Source organism: Macaca nemestrina, chromosome 14, assembly GCF_043159975.1.
Source record: "Macaca nemestrina isolate mMacNem1 chromosome 14, mMacNem.hap1, whole genome shotgun sequence".
NCBI lineage: Eukaryota > Metazoa > Chordata > Mammalia > Primates > Cercopithecidae > Macaca > Macaca nemestrina.
The window spans coordinates 69,629,480-69,646,848 of NC_092138.1; the positions used below are offsets into that span (position 1 = coordinate 69,629,480).

The window sequence follows — 17,369 nt, forward strand, 5'->3', positions numbered from 1 at the left end:
GAGGCATTGCCTCTTTTGTCACATGCCCCCGGGACAGTGGCTGCCTGTGTCTGCAAACACCACGGCAGAACTTGCAGTGCCTGACCTGGACTTCTTCTCTTTCCAGGTTGATACTGCTCATCCCGGGAGTCCAGAGCTCATCACCTTTCACGGTATACACTCCCTTCTTCATCATTTGTTTCTCTGGGCCATCTCCTTGAGGAAGGTGGTTTTTCTTTGCCCAGTGCTGGGCACAGACTAGGTGGTCAGGAAGGTCTAACTGGATGCTGTAGGGTTGGAGGTGGCAGCTGAGCCAAGGCTGTGGGGCTGTGCACCTCTCTTTGGTTTGGTCACACATGTGTCTATTCTGCTTATCTTAGCTGAGCCTCCTAGTTGGCAACAAGCACTCTGTTCTTTCAATTGTTCATTTATTCATAAAACATTCACTGATGCCTGTTCCTTACTTGGTATGATCCACACTGGGCTGAGAGAGATTCCAAGAGCCTGGGAAGCACTGTTCCTGCCTCTCAGGCTCTTGGAACCTGATAAGTCAAACTATTTTAAAAACAATTAAGTGCAGTATACCAAGAGCTGATCAGGGAAGGGCCGTGGGAGTTCAGGAGACCCTTGCCTCAGTGTCCATGCAACTTTGTAAGCATCTTCTGGGAGCTTGTTAGAAATGCAGGACTTCAGGCCCCACCCTAGACCTGCTGAATCAGAACCCGTGTTTTAACCATCTCCCAGGTGAGGCGTGTGCACAGCAAAGTGTGAGAAATGCTGGCTCAGAGGGTTTCATTAGTAAATGTCAGCATGTTCATAGCCACATGCAAGGAGCTTTGCTTTGGCACATCAGAGAGGGACAGGCCAGGGGACGGGGCCTGAAGGTGAGCAGTCACTCTGGTGCCCCTGTCCCACACACCCTGTCATGCCACTTGGGGCTTAAATAGGGGAAGATCTTTTTTCTTCAATATTCACCTTCAGCTTGGCTGCGTCACCCCAGCCCACCAGGTGGTGGTCTCCCTGATGTTATCTGACCCCATGGTTTTTCTGTCACTTCTGCTTACCAAGCCCAGCCTGTTTCTAAAATCTATGCTTAGATTCAGTTCAAGGCACCCCTTTCCCCTGGTGCAAGTTGGACTTTAGGGAGCAGGGGATGGAGCCAGATTTGTTTTCTCAGATCTCCAACTGTTTCTCTTCCCTGTGAGCCTCCCCTGGAAGGAGGAGGAGGGAACAGATCTTTCTGGATGTGACAGCTCCTAGTGGGCAATCATCCTGCTTACTGTGTGCAGCCACTATTGCTCCAGTCGGTACTTGTGCACTTGCTGTCTGCTCTTCTGATCACTGCTGTCTGTGGGCTCAGTGTGGGTGAGGGAGGCCCCATGGGCCCCACTGCCCAGGTCATGGGTCTCACACAGCATTCCCAGGGTTGGAGAGGCCTTGATAGATGTAGTTGCCGCTCCCTACTGACCCCCTGCTGACACCATCATGACTGTGATGCTCATATTCCCTCCCCTTCATTGAGAAAGCCTGAGCCCCTACCCTCATCTACACTTTGTGGCCCCATCTCTAGGCTCAAGAGCATTGGCGGGTTGATCTGTCACACCTCTTGGGAATGAGGAATTCAGAGACCTAGCGTCCACGCTACCCATCAAGGTGGAGAAAGGGAACCACTTCCCTTCCCAAGCAGTGATCTCCCAAAAGGCTTTCTTCCATGCCCCGTCCCATATAAAGAGTTGAGGGGAAAGGTAGGGATGGAATGCCAGTTCTGCAGAAAAGGTGTTTCTCACTAGTCCTGTGGGGATGTACAACACTGCATGGTGGGCATTCTCACAACTTTGTAAGTAGAAAACTTAGCGCCCTTGGTTGTCCTGTGCGGGCACTCTTGGGAGAACCCTTTCCTTCCCTCACACCCCCATGCTGCACAGGCCTAGATGAGATGAGTCTGGAAGATTGACATGGTGCTGAGCCTCTGTCTTCATTTGTGGCACTGTCCAAGCCAGGGTTAGCTGCAGGCTCTGCTGCACTCCTGGAATGCGCTGCTGGAACCTCAGTGAGAGCACATATTTCATCTTGCCTTGCGTTACTGTGAGCTGTGTCTGTCTCCCAGTAGACCGAGCTTTTCAAGGTTGAGAATGTGTCTGAAGCATCTACCTGTGCCCTCTTTTTGATTTTACACTTGCTGATTTCTCAGGAGGGCCTTGTTTGAGTGGACTTTGCTAAATGAGCTCGGTTTGAAAAACTGTCTCAGAAAGGTTTTATGTGGAATGAAGGTGATTTTCGATTTTTTTTTTTTTTAACATGTATGTGTTTTGTTGCAGGTGTTAAAGGAGAGAAAGGATCCTGGGGCCTTCCTGGCTCAAAGGGAGAAAAAGGCGACCAGGGAGCCCAGGGACCACCAGGTATTCCAGCTCTTGTTCTCAATCTTGCCTTTGATTTTTTGCTCCTGAGAACAAATGCAACTGAGAAATGTGACCTAGCCAGAGGGTAAGACTAATGACATTCCACCCTGACCACAGGCTCCACTGGTTTCTAGTGAGACCCAAGCATGGGCCTGGTGTATCCAATATGGAACATTGTTAAGAGAGACCAGAAAATCCAATCATTCATCTTTTATATGCAAAACAAGGTCCAAAGAGGGCCAGGGACCTACCTGGGATCCCACAGTGTCTGGATTGATGGGCCCACAGTAGCACCTGTTTTTGCTTGCAAGCAGACTCTGTTAGCTTGCAAGCAGACTCTGTTAGCCAACCCAGTGCAGGGTCATGTCCACTAAGACGTAACTGTGGTTGCCAACTTAGAGACTTTTATTTTAAATTTCTTAAATTACAATCGTGAATTTTACGAAGCATTTCTTTTTCAGGTCCTCCACTTGATCTAGCTTACCTGAGACACTTTCTGAACAACTTGAAGGTGAGTGTTTCTCTACCAATATTTGGAGTGTGTTTTTCATGTTTTGGTTTATGTCAGAGACTGAGTTCATCCCACTCTTACTGAAATATTCCTATGTTCTCTGCTTCCAGGGGGAGAATGGAGACAAGGGGCTCAAAGGTGAAAAAGGAGAAAAAGGAGACATTAACGACGGCTTCCTTATGTCTGGGCCTCCAGGCCTGCCCGGAAATCCAGGCCTGGCTGTGAGTAGAGACCCCTGCAAGTCATTTTCCCCAAGGCCTTACAGCTTTCCCGGAAGCTCCCAATGGGACTAAGCAGTTAGGGCTAGTCATTGTACTGTAAGCTGGAGGCAGAGCTTGGGGATCAGCCAGCTCTTTCCCCATCCTTGTTGATTGATGGGGAGGTTGGCTGAGGTCCCTGGAGAGAAGGTAGCTGGCCAAGGCCACATGAAGGTAGGTAACTTCTAGGCCATTAGTCACACTGCCTTATTCATGAAATGTGTGGAAAATTTACTCCACACAAAGAATGATTAATGGTGAATGCATCAGATAACAGAAGCAGAATGGAAGGTAAGGGAGACATTTTTAGAGGAGCTATTTGATTCTTCTGAAATTTTATCAGAGGAGCTCCTAGAGAGGTGTGGTTTTCCTAGGATGAGAGGTTTTTCCAGGTGAAAGGAGAGAAAGTCAAGCTGTGCCCCCGACAAGAATATGACCAGATCATTGACCTTTGGTCCCAGAGCTCACCGTGAGGGTAGAACCAGCAAAGCCAGAGATCAGAGTTCTGCCTCTAGCTGTGCCTCTAATTTGCTTCATGATCTTGGGCAAGTCCTTTCACTTCTCTGGGCTTCAGTTTCTCCATCTGTGAAATGCAAAGGCTTGACTACATGATCTCCAAGGTCCTTCTGCCTCCAGGGCTCTCTGGGGTTCTCTGTAGAGTTATTCAACATAATGACTGGGCTGCCATCTTGGAGGCCTTACCCCACCTTGAATTGTGCCCAGGATTGAGGATAGTAATAACAATAGCTGGTGTTTATTGATTTCTTTTAAATATCCTCATCAAAGGACTAGATGGGACTTCTAGTGATGAATGATTCTTTCTCTCTGTTACTGTGTGCTTGCCTTGACAGGGCCAGAAAGGGGAGACAGTCGTTGGGCCCCAAGGACCCCCAGGTGCTCCTGGTCTGCCTGGGCCACCTGGCTTTGGAAGACCTGGTGATCCTGGGCCACCGGGACCCCCAGGGCCACCAGGACCTCCGGCTATCCTGGGAGCAGGTTAGTGCTGGAAGCAGTGCCCTTGTTCACGCCGTCCCTACCATTGTGCTCAAGCTCACCTCATCTGGGTGGCTTGTCACAGCTGCACTGCCTAACACAGGGCTTTCCTGGATACAGCCTTCTTTCCTTTTTTTAAGATTGAGATATAATTTGCACATCATAAAGTTCACCTACTTACAGTGTCTAATCCAGTAGTTTTTAATATATTCACAAAGTTATGCAGTCATTACCACTGTCTAATTCTAGACCATTTTCATCACACCAAAAAGAAATTTTGTACCGATTAGCAGTTGTACCTTTTCTCTCTTTCCCTCTCCTCTACCAGATCTGGGCAACCATGAATCTACTTCTGCCTCTGGATTTGCCTATTCTGGACATTTCACATAAATGGAATCATATAATATATGGCTCTTTGAGTCTGACTTCTTTCACTTAACACAGTGTTTTCAAGGTTCACCCACGTTGCAGCACGGATCAGCAGTTCATTCCTTACTGTGGCCAAATAATATTGCATTGTATAGGATATACATTTTGTTTATTCATTCGTCTGTTCATGGACATTTGGGTTGTTTCTACTTTTTGGCTATTATGAATAACGCTGCTATGAACTTTCATGTACAGGTTTTTATGTGAACATGTTTTCCGTTCTCTTCGGTATATACGTAGGAGAAATTGCTGGGTCATATGGTAACTCTATGTTTAACTTTTTGGGAACTGCCAGACTGTTTTCAGAAGGAGTCACAACATTTCGCATTCCCACCAGCAGTGGCAGTGTATGAGGGGGTTCCAATTTGTCCTCCCGTATTATGGTATCCTCATTGTATCTTTTTGATTATAGCCATCCTACGGGGTATGAAGTGATATCTGTGGTTTTGGTTTGCATTTCCCTAATGACTGATGATATTGAGCGTCTTTTCACGTGTGAGTGGAAACTTCCTGGCTGCTTTGTCAATGCCTTAGGTGCCTCAGAACCTGCCTTAATGACCAGCAGTGACTGGAACTCTATTTAAAAATCTATTCATCCCTTAGAGCCTCACCTCCTCAAATGCAAAATGGGCGAAATTAAAGAAAATCTCTATGTACTAAGCGTGTATCAGATGCCAGGCATTTTGCTAATCACTTTACTATGGTATTTTATTGAAACCTCACAGCAGCCCTTTAAAAAAAGCATTAACATCCCCATTTTACAGGTAAGGAAAGTGAGGCCCAGAGACATTTAGGAACTTTTCCAAGGTCACACAGCTAATAAATGACACCAACAGGATTCAGACCCAGAGCAGTGTAGCTCCAAAGCCTGTGTTATTTCTACTATGTCTGTTGTAGGAGACAATAATAGCAGCAATAATAGCATGAAGGCATACTTTTTTGTTGTTTGGCTTGGCAGGAGCCAGGTATGGTGGAAGCATACAGAGTCCTTGGCATAAGGAGAGCTTTACACAGGAGGTGACTTTGGGGCTGGAGCTTTGACTTAGCCTTGGATCATTTGGCTGCAAGTGATAGAAACCTAACTCAAAGTAGCTCAAGCAAAGGGGAAATGTACTGGGTGTGAAGGAGGGAATGAACAATCAACTTGTGGGAGAGGTAGATAAGCAGCTGGACCTCAGGAACAGCCAGAGCCAGGGACTCAACCCCTGCAAGGATTTTCTGTCCATCTCTTGTCTCCGCTTCTCTCTGCATGCAATTTCATACTTCCTCACCACAAACCACATCCTCTGCACAGCGGGAAATATGGTTACTGACAACTTACAGCTTCCACTGTCAGCTAGAAATCTTGAACTTCTTTTACTATTTTAGTTTGAAAAGTCCTGGGATGGGGAAGTCCTAGAGAAGGGTCCTGATGGGCCTGACTTGGGCAAGGTACCCAATCTTGGACCCTATGACCAGTCAGTCAGATTACATGAGAACATGGTAGCTCTTTCTGGAACCAAATGGTTGTAGAGGTGAAGGGAAGGTCCCAAGAGAAGGAGATGAGGACATTGGTCCTACAAAGGAAGAAGGTGCTGAGTGAGTGGAACCATAGGTGCCCACACAGCCATGAGGGAGGAGTAGGACTGCAGGAGGTGGAGGCATATTACAGGGTGAGTGCAAGGTGGAGAAAATCTGTTGTCCACGGCAACACTACATTAGGGCTCCTGGGATGCCTTGCTGCATTGAGCAAGGATTGCTTCTCACATAATGTATAGCAATTCAGTTTACAAAACACTTTCATGGCCATTATCCCATTTAATCTTCACAGCAACCCTGGGAGGAAGATAAAACAGGTATTATTATAAAATTCATCTCACGGATGAAGACACTGAAGCTCCACAGAGGTGAAGGGACTTACTCGAGGTCACAAATTCTATTAAGAGGCATGGCTGGGATCCAAATCCGAGCCCACTGGCCCTCTATCCACTAGACATTTGCCACCTATGTGTGGATGTTCAAGTCCTATGTTGGAACTGAACATGTGCTTGCAACGACCTGAAGAATTGTATAATTTTACTGGGACTTGTAAAAACACCCTTAATTCTGCCAAGAGCTTGGCACATTTGAAGGAGGTGTCGGCAGTAGGGTGAGCAGAAGATGAGAGAGGTAGAAGAACAGCCAAAGGAATAGTTGTAATAATACTACTTTATGTTAGCCTAAAGTAAGGGCTTTTCAGTTGAGGAATCGTAGACTCCTAGAGAGTCCAAGGATATACCTCCAGGATTTGTCATCCCAGTAATTTTTTTTTTTTTTTTTTTTGTAGAATTGTTGTGTGCATTTTTCTGGGAAAGAGGGCAATAACCTTGATCTGATTTTTAAGGGCACTGTGACTCTTCAAAAGCTAAGAGCCCTTGGTCAAATGAATGCTGTACAGGTACAATTTGCAAAGCACTCAGTTCTCACCACAGCCCAGGGAAGAAGAAATACCTATTTTACATTTTGCATAAGAGGAAAAAGCTTCAGAGAGCTTGCTGTTTCCTCGAGATCACACAGCTAGGAATGGACAAACTAAGGACTTGAGTCCATGTCTCTGGCCTCAAGGCCAGGGTTGCTGTCACTGCACCACCCTGGTCTCCTCCCACTCCCTAGAGCCTTCTCTTCCTCTTTCTGAGCCTACTTCCTCTGTTCAGTGTCACATGCTTGTCTCTTGGGTGAAGTAAGTTGTATGAGTCAGGATATTTTTGAATGCAAGTGACAAAATATTCAACTTAAACTGGCTTTTATAAAACAACCACAAAAGGAATTCATTCACTTTTGAAATGGAAAAGCACTAGCCATGGCTTCATCCAGGGTAACAATGAAGATTCCAGCTTTTCCCTGAACCAGTCAATGTGGCCTAAGTCATACGTTGCAGGCAGAGCACCCAAGATACAGGTGGAAGTTGGGATGCTTTGTGGCACTGTGAATGGGGTTGAACACACTTTTCTCTGGGAATCAGATGATACCTCAGACATTTTTCACAGGGTGGTTTTTGTATAACTTCTCTTTTCTGTTTTGTCTTAGCTGTGGCCCTTCCAGGTCCCCCTGGCCCTCCAGGACAGCCAGGGCTTCCAGGATCCAGAAACCTGGTCAGTATTATTATCAATGTGTCATCACCATTCCATTTGGGGTGGATTTACTTAAAACTCTGGCTACAATCTCCTGTGTCTGACATCACTTTGGAATCAGGCCTTCATGACAGTAGGTTTGGTGCAATTCCATAAATAGTAGAAGGGATTTATTATCTATTTGAATGACTTATTAAGTAAAAAGACATGAAAAACAAAATCATTTATATGTAAGTTCCACCATTCGAATCCTTAATTGACTAAGTTATAACAAGAACCAATCATATTATTTATTTATTTATTTGCGGGATGAGGGGTGGACAGGGTCTCCCTCTGTCACCCAAGCTGGAGTGCAATGCTGAGATCACAGCTAACTGTAGCCTCAACCTCCCTAAGCTCAGGTAATCCTCTCACCTTAGCCTCCAGAGTAGCTGGGACTACAGATGCACACTACCACACCTGGCTAATTTTTGTTTTTGTTTTTGTAGAGACGGTTTTTGTCACGTTGCCCAGGCTGGTCTTGAACTCGTGGGCTCAAGTGATTCTCCCATCTTGGCCTCCTAAAGTGCTGGGATTACAGACACGAGCCACCATGCCTGGCCACCAATCACAGTATTTCAAAAAGCGTAAACACTGCTTGGGTGCAGTGACTCACTCCTGTAATCCCAGCGCTTTGAGAGGCTGAGGCAGGAGGATCGCTCGAGTCTAGGAGTTCAAGACTAGCCTGGGGCCAGGCGCGGTGGCTCAAGCCTGTAATCCCAGCACTTTGGGAGGCCGAGGCGGGCGGATCACAAGGTCAGGAGATCGAGACCACAGTGAAACCCCGTCTCTACTAAAAATACAAAAAATTAGCCGGGCGCGGTGGCGGGCGCCTGTAGTCCTAGCTACTCAGGAGGCTGAGGCAGGAGAATGGCGTGAACCCAGGAGGCGGAGCTTGCAGTGAGCCGAGATCGCGCCACTGCACTCCAGCCTGGGCAACAGCGTGAAACTCCGTCTCAAAAAAAAAAAAAAAAAAAAAAAAAAGACTAGCCTGGGCAACATAGTGAGATCCTGCCTCTACAGAAAAATGTAAAAATTAGCTGGGTGTGGTGGTGCATACCTGTAGTCCCAGCTACTTGAGAGGCTAAGGTGGGAGGATCACTTGAGCCTGGGAAGTCGAGACTCCAGTGAACCATGACTGTACCACTGCACTCCAGCCTGGGTGAAAAATCAAGACCCCATCTCTAGAAAAAAAAGAAAAAACAAAACAACAAAAGCCCAAGAACATAAACAATGTTACAGCAGATCCTTGAGCTGGTCAGATTTAGTTGCATAATTCAGTCTTCCCCATTCTGCCAAAGAACATCTCTGGCACATTCGTTACTCTGCAGTTCATTGGAACAAGACATAGCACTCCAAGATTATTGTAATTCACAGAAAAATGGACAAATACTTCACAAGGATGTCAGGAGTCCTAAGAATGTTCTTTGATCTTTGCTGGATATTAGTTGCAAAATTTGGCTGCCAAAAGAAAGAACTGTCCTGCATATGATGGAATTTTGATATTTAGTTCCCTTGGGGGATATCTAAGTCATTTTGATGCACAAAGCCATTATCTTCAAGGCTAGGTGAAAATTAATATTTTATCATCTTTCTCAGTTACAATGAAAAATAAAAACTCTCTTGGCTGATGTTTCTTTGAGATTTGATGCTATTCAATAGATTTTTGTAGCTTCTATATGTGCTTCTAGATATGCCAAATGGCTGTCTAATCTTTGGCACTTTTCTAGGCAGAGAAATTACAGACCTCCATTTTATATCATGCATTTAATGTAACTACCAGGCTAGACCAAAAAGATTTAAGACCTTAAGTATAGTTGCTCACTTGCTTGCCTTTCTTATTCCAAATGAAAAATTTGAAACTCTTCAAGGACTAGCATGAAGTAACACCATTTAACCATGTTAGTGCCACCAAGTAGCTTGAAAAAATAGAAGTGGCAAAACTTACCAATGCTTTTGCTAATGCCCAAACCAAAACAAAGATAACTCCATTGACAATTTGTAAATGTGTTTATACTCACAGAATATTATCGTTTTTGTTTTAATTCATTTATTATAGGTTAGATTTATGTTTCAAAGTATACATGTTTTTGTTTTATCAAGAAGAATGCCCTTTGGTTATTAATGAAGGTGTATATCTCTATCTGGCATGTTAACAAGTCTTTTTATTGAGTATCTGGAGATAGCTCCTAGTTGACTTTACAGAAAGGCCGGGTTATCAGATGGTGCCATTGCTCTAATGATAATGGCAGTGTTTGGAATTTAAATGATCCGACAGGTCACAGCATTCAGCAACATGGATGACATGCTGCAGAAAGCGCATTTGGTTATAGAAGGAACATTCATCTACCTGAGGGACAGCACTGAGTTTTTCATTCGCGTTAGAGATGGCTGGAAAAAATTACAGGTAATTTCTAAACTCCCTTTAACACACTGCCTTCAAATACCCTCTAAAAATAATAATCTACTCCCATAAATGCCATTTTTTCTAGGAGTTTGTAATTGATCTTTCATTTCAATGTACTGTTTTTCTTAAAGCTAGGAGAACTGATCCCCATTCCTGCCGACAGCCCTCCACCCCCTGCGCTTTCCAGCAACGTGAGTAGTTACCCTGTTGCACTGCTCATGCATTCATTTATCAGTATTTCCTGAGTCCTGCTTGGTATCTAGCACCAAGCTCTCTAAACTCTGGAGAGTCAGCTGTGCACAGTTTAGTATCTGGAGAAGTCCTAGAAATTAATGGATGCTAACAGAAGGTTCCCACAATGGAGTGGAGGAATAACTAGATCCAGAGGCTGGAGACCTGCTGCCCCCATGTAATAGCCAAATCCTCTTCTGCAGAGGGCTTCCTCTCTCTTGGCCTCAGTTTGTTCATCTGTGGAGTCATTGGTTGGTATAAGCAATCTAGAAGATTCCTTTAATTTTTGGCACCGTCTGCCTTATAAGAACATGGGCAACTGGCATTGTCCATCTTTTAGCCCTAGAGCAATGCTTTGAGGTGGGTACTATCATCCCCATTTTGCAGATGATGAAACTGAGGCTCTGAAGAGGTAGCTTTCTCTATTAAGTGAAAGAGTTGGCGATTAGACATGGGTTTATCAAAAAGAATGCCCTTCCTTGATTCAGTGCTCTTTTTAAAAGTCTTGAGAACATTTTCTCCCTTTCTGAAGATGATTTCTTCAGCAGGTCATGAAACTCTTTACAGTTAAAAGTCACAGTTACAGACAATGGCAAACTATTTAAAGCATCTTCTCAAGAAACATTGCACTCGCACCTCAGTACACGCTGAAGAACAGATTGAATGCATATTCAGAACTGTTTCTTTTCCTCCTTTTCATAACAGCCACATCAGCTTCTGCCTCCACCAAACCCCATTTCAAGTACCAATTACGAGAAGCCTGCTGTAAGTACAATTTATACATTTAATCTTCTACTACTGAGTGTGTATCTACTAGGTGCTAGGTCTCATGCTTAGTACACAGTTCCTACCATCATGATGCTTATAGACTAGTGAGAGAGGCAAACAAAAAACAGAGAAGTACAATACAGTGTGGTAACTTGTTTGGGCAAGCCAAACACAGGGTGCTGGGGGTATGAGGAAGGGCAGAGAAGTCTGCCTGGAGGAGGTTACCTCCAAACTAAGACCCAAAGGACAGCTGAGGTCAGGGGTGAGCCAGGTGGAAGAAAGAGGCAAAGGGAAGATGAAACAGAGGGAGGCAAGGGGAAGGGCTGTACATTCCTGTAATTGCTAGTATTAAATTACAGGCAAAAAAGTAGAGTTCAAGGCAGAAAAGGGAGATGTTTAGTCTGCGGAAGTCAGCAAAAGTAAGGGCTAGATTTCAAGGGCCTGCCCGCAAGTCAAGCCAAAGAATTTGACCATTTTCTGTGGGCAATGGGGAGCTACAGAAGGGTTTAAAGCAAGAAACAGGTATGATAAGACTGGTGTTTCAGAAATTACCTTGGTTACAGTGTGCAGATTAATCAGAAGGGACAGGAGCAGGGGTCCAAAGGCCAGTTAGGTGGCTCCTGTGTTACCGGAACTAGATGTTACCAGAACTAGAATCACAGCAGTAAGCACATAGACTAGTAAGCAATTTGAGAGACATGAAGGAAGTAGGAGTGACTAATGGGGTCATTGACTGAATATGGCACATTAAGGATGAGAGAGGTCAAGAATGATGCCCAGGTTTCTGCTTGGATGATTGAGTGGTGACAGTTTCCTTTCCAGGGATTGTTTCATTGCTGGGATTAGAAACTCTCTCTCTATTCCTTTGCTAGGTTAAGTAAAGATCTTGTTTAACTCAGCATAGAAACCTCATGGAAGGCTGGGCGTGGTGGCTCATGCCTGTAATCCCAGCACTTTGGGAGGCCAAGGCGGGTGGATCACAAGGTCAGGAGATCGAGACCATCCTGGCTAACACGGTGAAACCCCGACTCTACTAAAAATACAAAAAAATTAGCCGGGCGTGGTGGCAGGCACCTGTAGTCCCAGCTACTCGGGAGGCTGAGGCAGGAGAATGGCATGAACCCAGGAGAGGGAGCTTGCAGTGAGCCGAGATCACGCCACTGCACTGGAGCCTGGGTGACAGAGCAAGACTCCATCTCAAAAAAAAAAAAAAGAAGAAACCTCATGGAACTCCATCACAGGAAGAACAGCTAGGCCTGGGACTCTTGTCTCTACTAGTCTGCTTTGCTATCTCTACAGACCATCTTCTGAAAGGGTCGTTCTTCCTCCCAACCTCACCCCAGCACACATACATAGGTGACATGAGCTTGCACACAGCTTTGGGTTACCCTGGCACTGACTCTTGCCCCAACTCTGTGTGATCTTATAGCTGCTGACCCCAGTATTACTGACTCAGTTCAGAGTCTTGGAAGAGATAGTTTATATGGTCTGTCTTGGGTCAATTGCCCACTCCCAGCCCAATCAGGAGTTATCAGGAGAATGAGGTTGAAGGTCTAAGGCCATTTCTTGTAGCAAGGATTGTGGGGGCACTTTCTAACAACAGAGGTGAGCATTTCCTATCGTGCTGCCATTGACCAAGGAGGAACTAATTTGGAGCGTGGTGAGTCTGAGGTGCCTGGAGGAAACCTGAGTGGAGACTACCAAGAGAGAATAGGTTCTGAAGGTCTGAAACCCCACAGTGGAATCATGGCTGGAGATGAGCCGTCTCATTATTGTGGGGCTGGTTGGATTCCCAAAAGAGAATCTGTGTAGTCAGAAGGGATCCGACTATGAGGAGCAAAACTGAAAAGGACCTGATGGGAGAAATATGAGAAGGAAACTGAGAAGCCATAGCCAGAGAGGAAGAAAGCAAGCCAAGCAAGGTAGTAGCCAACAGTGTCAAAGGCTGCCAGGAAATTCAGAAGAAGAACCAAAAGGTGTCCTTCAAATTTAGAAACTAGAGCAAAGCATTTAGTAGCCAAAAAGACTCTAGTTGGTTGAAGAGTCAGTGGGAAGTGAAGGAAGAGAGATGTGAGTATCAGTAACCCTTCAAAAAGCCCCAAAGTTAGGGTAGTAGCTAAAGGATTTTTTAAATGGTATTTTATAAATTCAGAACTAATACGTATTCATTGCAGAAGATGTTAACAATGCATGAAAAGAATGGAGAAGAAAATAGTAACACACCTACAATTTTATTAAAACTACAACCATCCACAAAATAATAATTTTAACATTTTGAGTGTTGTAACATTACTGTCTTAATAAAAGTACAATATAAAAATGTTGTTTTATAAAAATGTTCCAACAATTAAAGAAATACAAACATGAGAACACAAAAACCCCCAATCCTGTCATTCAGAAACAACTGTAATTTCAGACATTTCTCTGTGTCTCTCTAAAGGAGAATAGGGCTTGGTGGAATTAGAGGTGTGGCAAGGAAACCCCTGCCTATGCCTTTCTTAGGTGGCCCCTGGCATTGGGGAGGCCTCATTCCATCAATCACGGGCCTGTGATTGTGGTGGGTGGGTAGCATGCTAAAGCTCCCTCTTATCCTAATGCTGGGAATGTAGAGCATAAAATGCTAGCCACCGGGACGCCTGCTGGGGAAGTCTTGGCTCAGTGCAGGGCAGGAAGGAGATGGGGATGGGATGTGATGCTGCTTGACCTGGACCTCCATCCAGCATGGTGGTCAAGACAGAACCAGGATGAATAAAAAGAGAGAGACTGGAGCAGGTGGCAGCCTTGGGGTCTGTCCTCTGCGGGAACGAAAGGGGTGGTGAATGGAGAAAAATATCCAGAGACGTGCAAGGGCTGCTTGGGGCAGTCTGGACACTCACTGTAGCTCATGGCCAGTTGTGGCCAACTGGCTGGAAGCTGGAGAAGCAGAAAACCACCATGGCAATCCTGGTCACTGGGACACAGAGAGGCTTTGTTTAGATCTGAGAGGCAGGGTAGAAACCAGGAGAGAAACACTGGCCGCCTCCTGCCCCACCGCTTGAGCCTCATTTCATGTCCTTTGGCTTAAGATATTTAAAAATATTTTCCTTTTTGGTAACTTGGACCCAGGTCCTACACCAGCCTTCCAGCTCTAAGTTGATGAGATAAAAGTTACCCCCGAGATGAGACTGATGGGAGGCAGGGAGATGAGTGTTCCTTGATTATGGAATGCATTTCAGAGGGTATGGTAGAAAGGCTGAGAGAGAGGACAGTAGTAGGAGGCTGGGTTTTGGGAGACAAAGTGTGGGAGAAATAGACTGTGGATTGGTTTTTATTTGGGCTGCTGACCAAGATAGCAGGGATATGAGACTGGAATTACTATAAGACCCCTAGTTTCCAGAACGGCCTATCTCAGCAGTCTTAGTCATAGGTGCCATGTCCTTCTTTCAGTGGCTTTCCCCCAGACCCCTCCTGTGATTAGCCCCAGGCTTATCCAGGAGATGGAAGAAAGGGCAGCAGGCAGATAGCTGGGAGAAGCTCTGGGATCCAGGGCCAAAGCCAGCTTAAAACCCCTGCACAGACCCAGAGGTCTCAAACTTATGGCCTGCAGGTGGATTCAGATCCCTGAAGTGCTTTATTTGGTCCAAGCAATATTTTGTTCTGTTTTTGTTTGTTTGTTTTTGTTTTCACCTAAGGAAGATATTTCTACCACTTAGAGCTGTTCAGAGAGCTGAAACAGGCTGCTTGGGAGACCATAGCTCTCCTTTCCTGGAGATGGTCAGGCAGAGACTGTAATTCCAATGTCAGGGAGGGATTGAATAAAATGACCTTCAACGTGCCCTCCAGCCTAAGAAGTCTGGAATCTTTGCAGGAATGTGAGATGGTTCTGAGGACTGGAGTTTGCCTTTGATTCTGACTGCTCTCTTTTGTCTCACATTTTTCAGCTGCATTTGGCTGCTCTGAACATGCCATTTTCTGGGGACATTCGAGCTGATTTTCAGTGCTTCAAGCAGGCCAGAGCTGCAGGACTGTTGTCCACCTACCGAGCATTCTTATCTTCCCATTTGCAAGATCTGTCCACCATTGTGAGGAAAGCAGAGAGATACAGCCTTCCCATAGTGAACCTCAAGGTAAAAATAAATATGGTTCCCATTGCCTTCTGCATGCATTGGTTGCCACAGGGGCTGGAGGCACTTTTCATTCCTGACATCAACAGAAGACTGTTGACTTAAGTCCGTTCTCAGCCTGACTGGCTATGTCACTTTGGGCGGGTTCTTTGCCTTCCCTGAACCTCAGTTTTCTTTATGCTTGTGTGACCCTTGGAGCATACAAGAGAAAGAATGATAACTTCTTTAGGTGATACAGGGTTTTCTTGTTTGTTTACAAAGTACCTCATTATCTTAATAGGTACTTCTAACAAACATGAGAATTATTCATTTTTTAGTTTGTCAGATGAGAAAACTGAGGCTCAGAAGAAGAAAACAGTTTGCTTAAAATCACTGCAAACTAGAGCACTTTGTCCTGAACCCTGGTTTGGTGTTCTCTGAGCATTTAAGCAGATATTTCTCTGCCCCATTTGTGGGTAAGACAGGGCCTGTGGGATCCCTCGATTATTCCACAGGAATAGCAGACTCCTTCAACAACGAGAAAGCTCGTTGCCACTCACACACACCCTGGAGAAGCTCTGGGTCCTGATGACTGTTTCTTAAAGGTACTTCAAGACCCTTTAATCTCTGCAACCCCAGTACTCCAATTTGAAACCTTGAGGCTAGCAAGTTCCATCCTAACCCCATACCCAGAACTTTCCACCTCCTCTCCCAGAATTCTGTTCCAGCACCTTCACCCACTGAAATTATTTTTATTCTTGGATCTCTCTACAAGGGATCAGGCTCTTTCAGGGAAAGGACTAAGAAGTTCATCTTCATCTCACCCACAGTGTAGACTCACCCACAGCGTAGACTGGCACAAGATCTGCCACAAATTTGAAGCTTAGTACATATGTGTAATATTTTCAAAATAACAATAATAAAATAAAGACGTAAAACACACTTTTGATGGGAAGGAGTCTTGTACACACATGTAATGAGAGAAATTGCCTCAAGACATAAGACAGTAAAAGCAAAAGGGTTCATGAATGGATTATAAAATCAAACCACAAACATTTCTTGAGTTTTCACTCTGTCCATGCTCTAGGATTGGGGATGGAGACTCTAGTGTGAGGGAGCATCTGGGCCTTGAAGAGTGAGTAAAAATAGGCCAGGTGTGGTGGTGCATGCCTGTAATCCCAGCACTTTGGGAGGCCGAGGTGGGTGGATCACTTGAGGTCAGAAGTTCGAGACCAGCCTAACCAACATGAAGAAACCCCACCTCTACTAAAAATACAAAATTAGCTGGGTGTAGTGGTGCATGCCTGTAATCCCAGCTACTCAGGAGGCTGAGGTAGGAGAATTGCTTGAACCTGGGAGGCGGAGATTGCAGTGAGCCAAGATCCCGCCATTGCACTCTAGCCTGGCTGGATGACAAAACCGAAACTGTCTCTAAAAAAAAAAAAAAGTAAAAATCTAATTCATTTGTAGGCTGATGGTATAATTATTCTATTGTGGTATTTTGTCTCTATAGGGCCAAGTACTTTTTAATAATTGGGACTCAATTTTTTCTGGCCATGGAGGTCAGTTCAATATGCATATTCCAATATACTCCTTTGATGGTCGAGACGTAATGACAGATCCTTCATGGTAAGTGAGGCTGGAAGTTCTCAGATATGGTGTGATAGACAGTTTTAGGGGGCATGCTAACAATGGGATGCCTTTATCAGCTGCTTCTCTAGGATATTGCCAACATAAAGCCACAGTGAGGCAACTGAGGGCCTCAGAGAAAGCCTTGTCCTTGGAGTCAGAAGACCCAGATCCAGTAACTCAATATGGAATCCTGGGCAAGACATTTCCACTCTCTGAACCTCAGCTGCCTTACCTGTCAAATGGGCAAGATAACCATGTCTATGTCATAGCATTGTGAGAATAAAATGAATATATATGAAAACATGTAGCACACAGTGGGCACATCACAAGTGGTAAGCAATGCAACTCCTGGTGATCTTGTAACTCTACACTGTGATTTGCACTCTAAATCTTGAGAATTATGTGTGTTTTTCAGAATAGAACAACTCAGCAAACCTCTCCTCAGTGCCTAGTCTATACTAGACCTGAGGCCAGGCCTGGAAGGCACAGTAATAAACCTACACAGCTCCTACTTTTACAGGGCTCACAGTCTACAGAGGAAATAGATACACAC

The 17,369-nt window shown here is 45.1% G+C and overlaps 1 protein-coding gene across 3 annotated transcripts in view; it reads left to right on the forward strand.

Annotated features, from left to right (window-relative positions):
- Positions 1-17,369, forward strand: part of LOC105477208 (collagen type XV alpha 1 chain) — a 128,179-nt gene that overhangs the window by 109,224 nt on the left and 1,586 nt on the right. For all 3 annotated transcript variants that reach the window (XM_071078073.1, XM_011733615.3, XM_011733617.3), the window contains 11 exons: positions 107-152; positions 2,298-2,378; positions 2,840-2,889; positions 3,000-3,110; positions 3,998-4,142; positions 7,614-7,678; positions 9,975-10,103; positions 10,235-10,294; positions 11,040-11,099; positions 15,023-15,208; positions 16,698-16,813. In XM_071078073.1, coding sequence (XP_070934174.1) covers positions 107-152; positions 2,298-2,378; positions 2,840-2,889; positions 3,000-3,110; positions 3,998-4,142; positions 7,614-7,678; positions 9,975-10,103; positions 10,235-10,294; positions 11,040-11,099; positions 15,023-15,208; positions 16,698-16,813 — 1,049 coding nt within the window. The remainder of the gene's footprint in view (positions 1-106; positions 153-2,297; positions 2,379-2,839; positions 2,890-2,999; positions 3,111-3,997; positions 4,143-7,613; positions 7,679-9,974; positions 10,104-10,234; positions 10,295-11,039; positions 11,100-15,022; positions 15,209-16,697; positions 16,814-17,369) is intronic.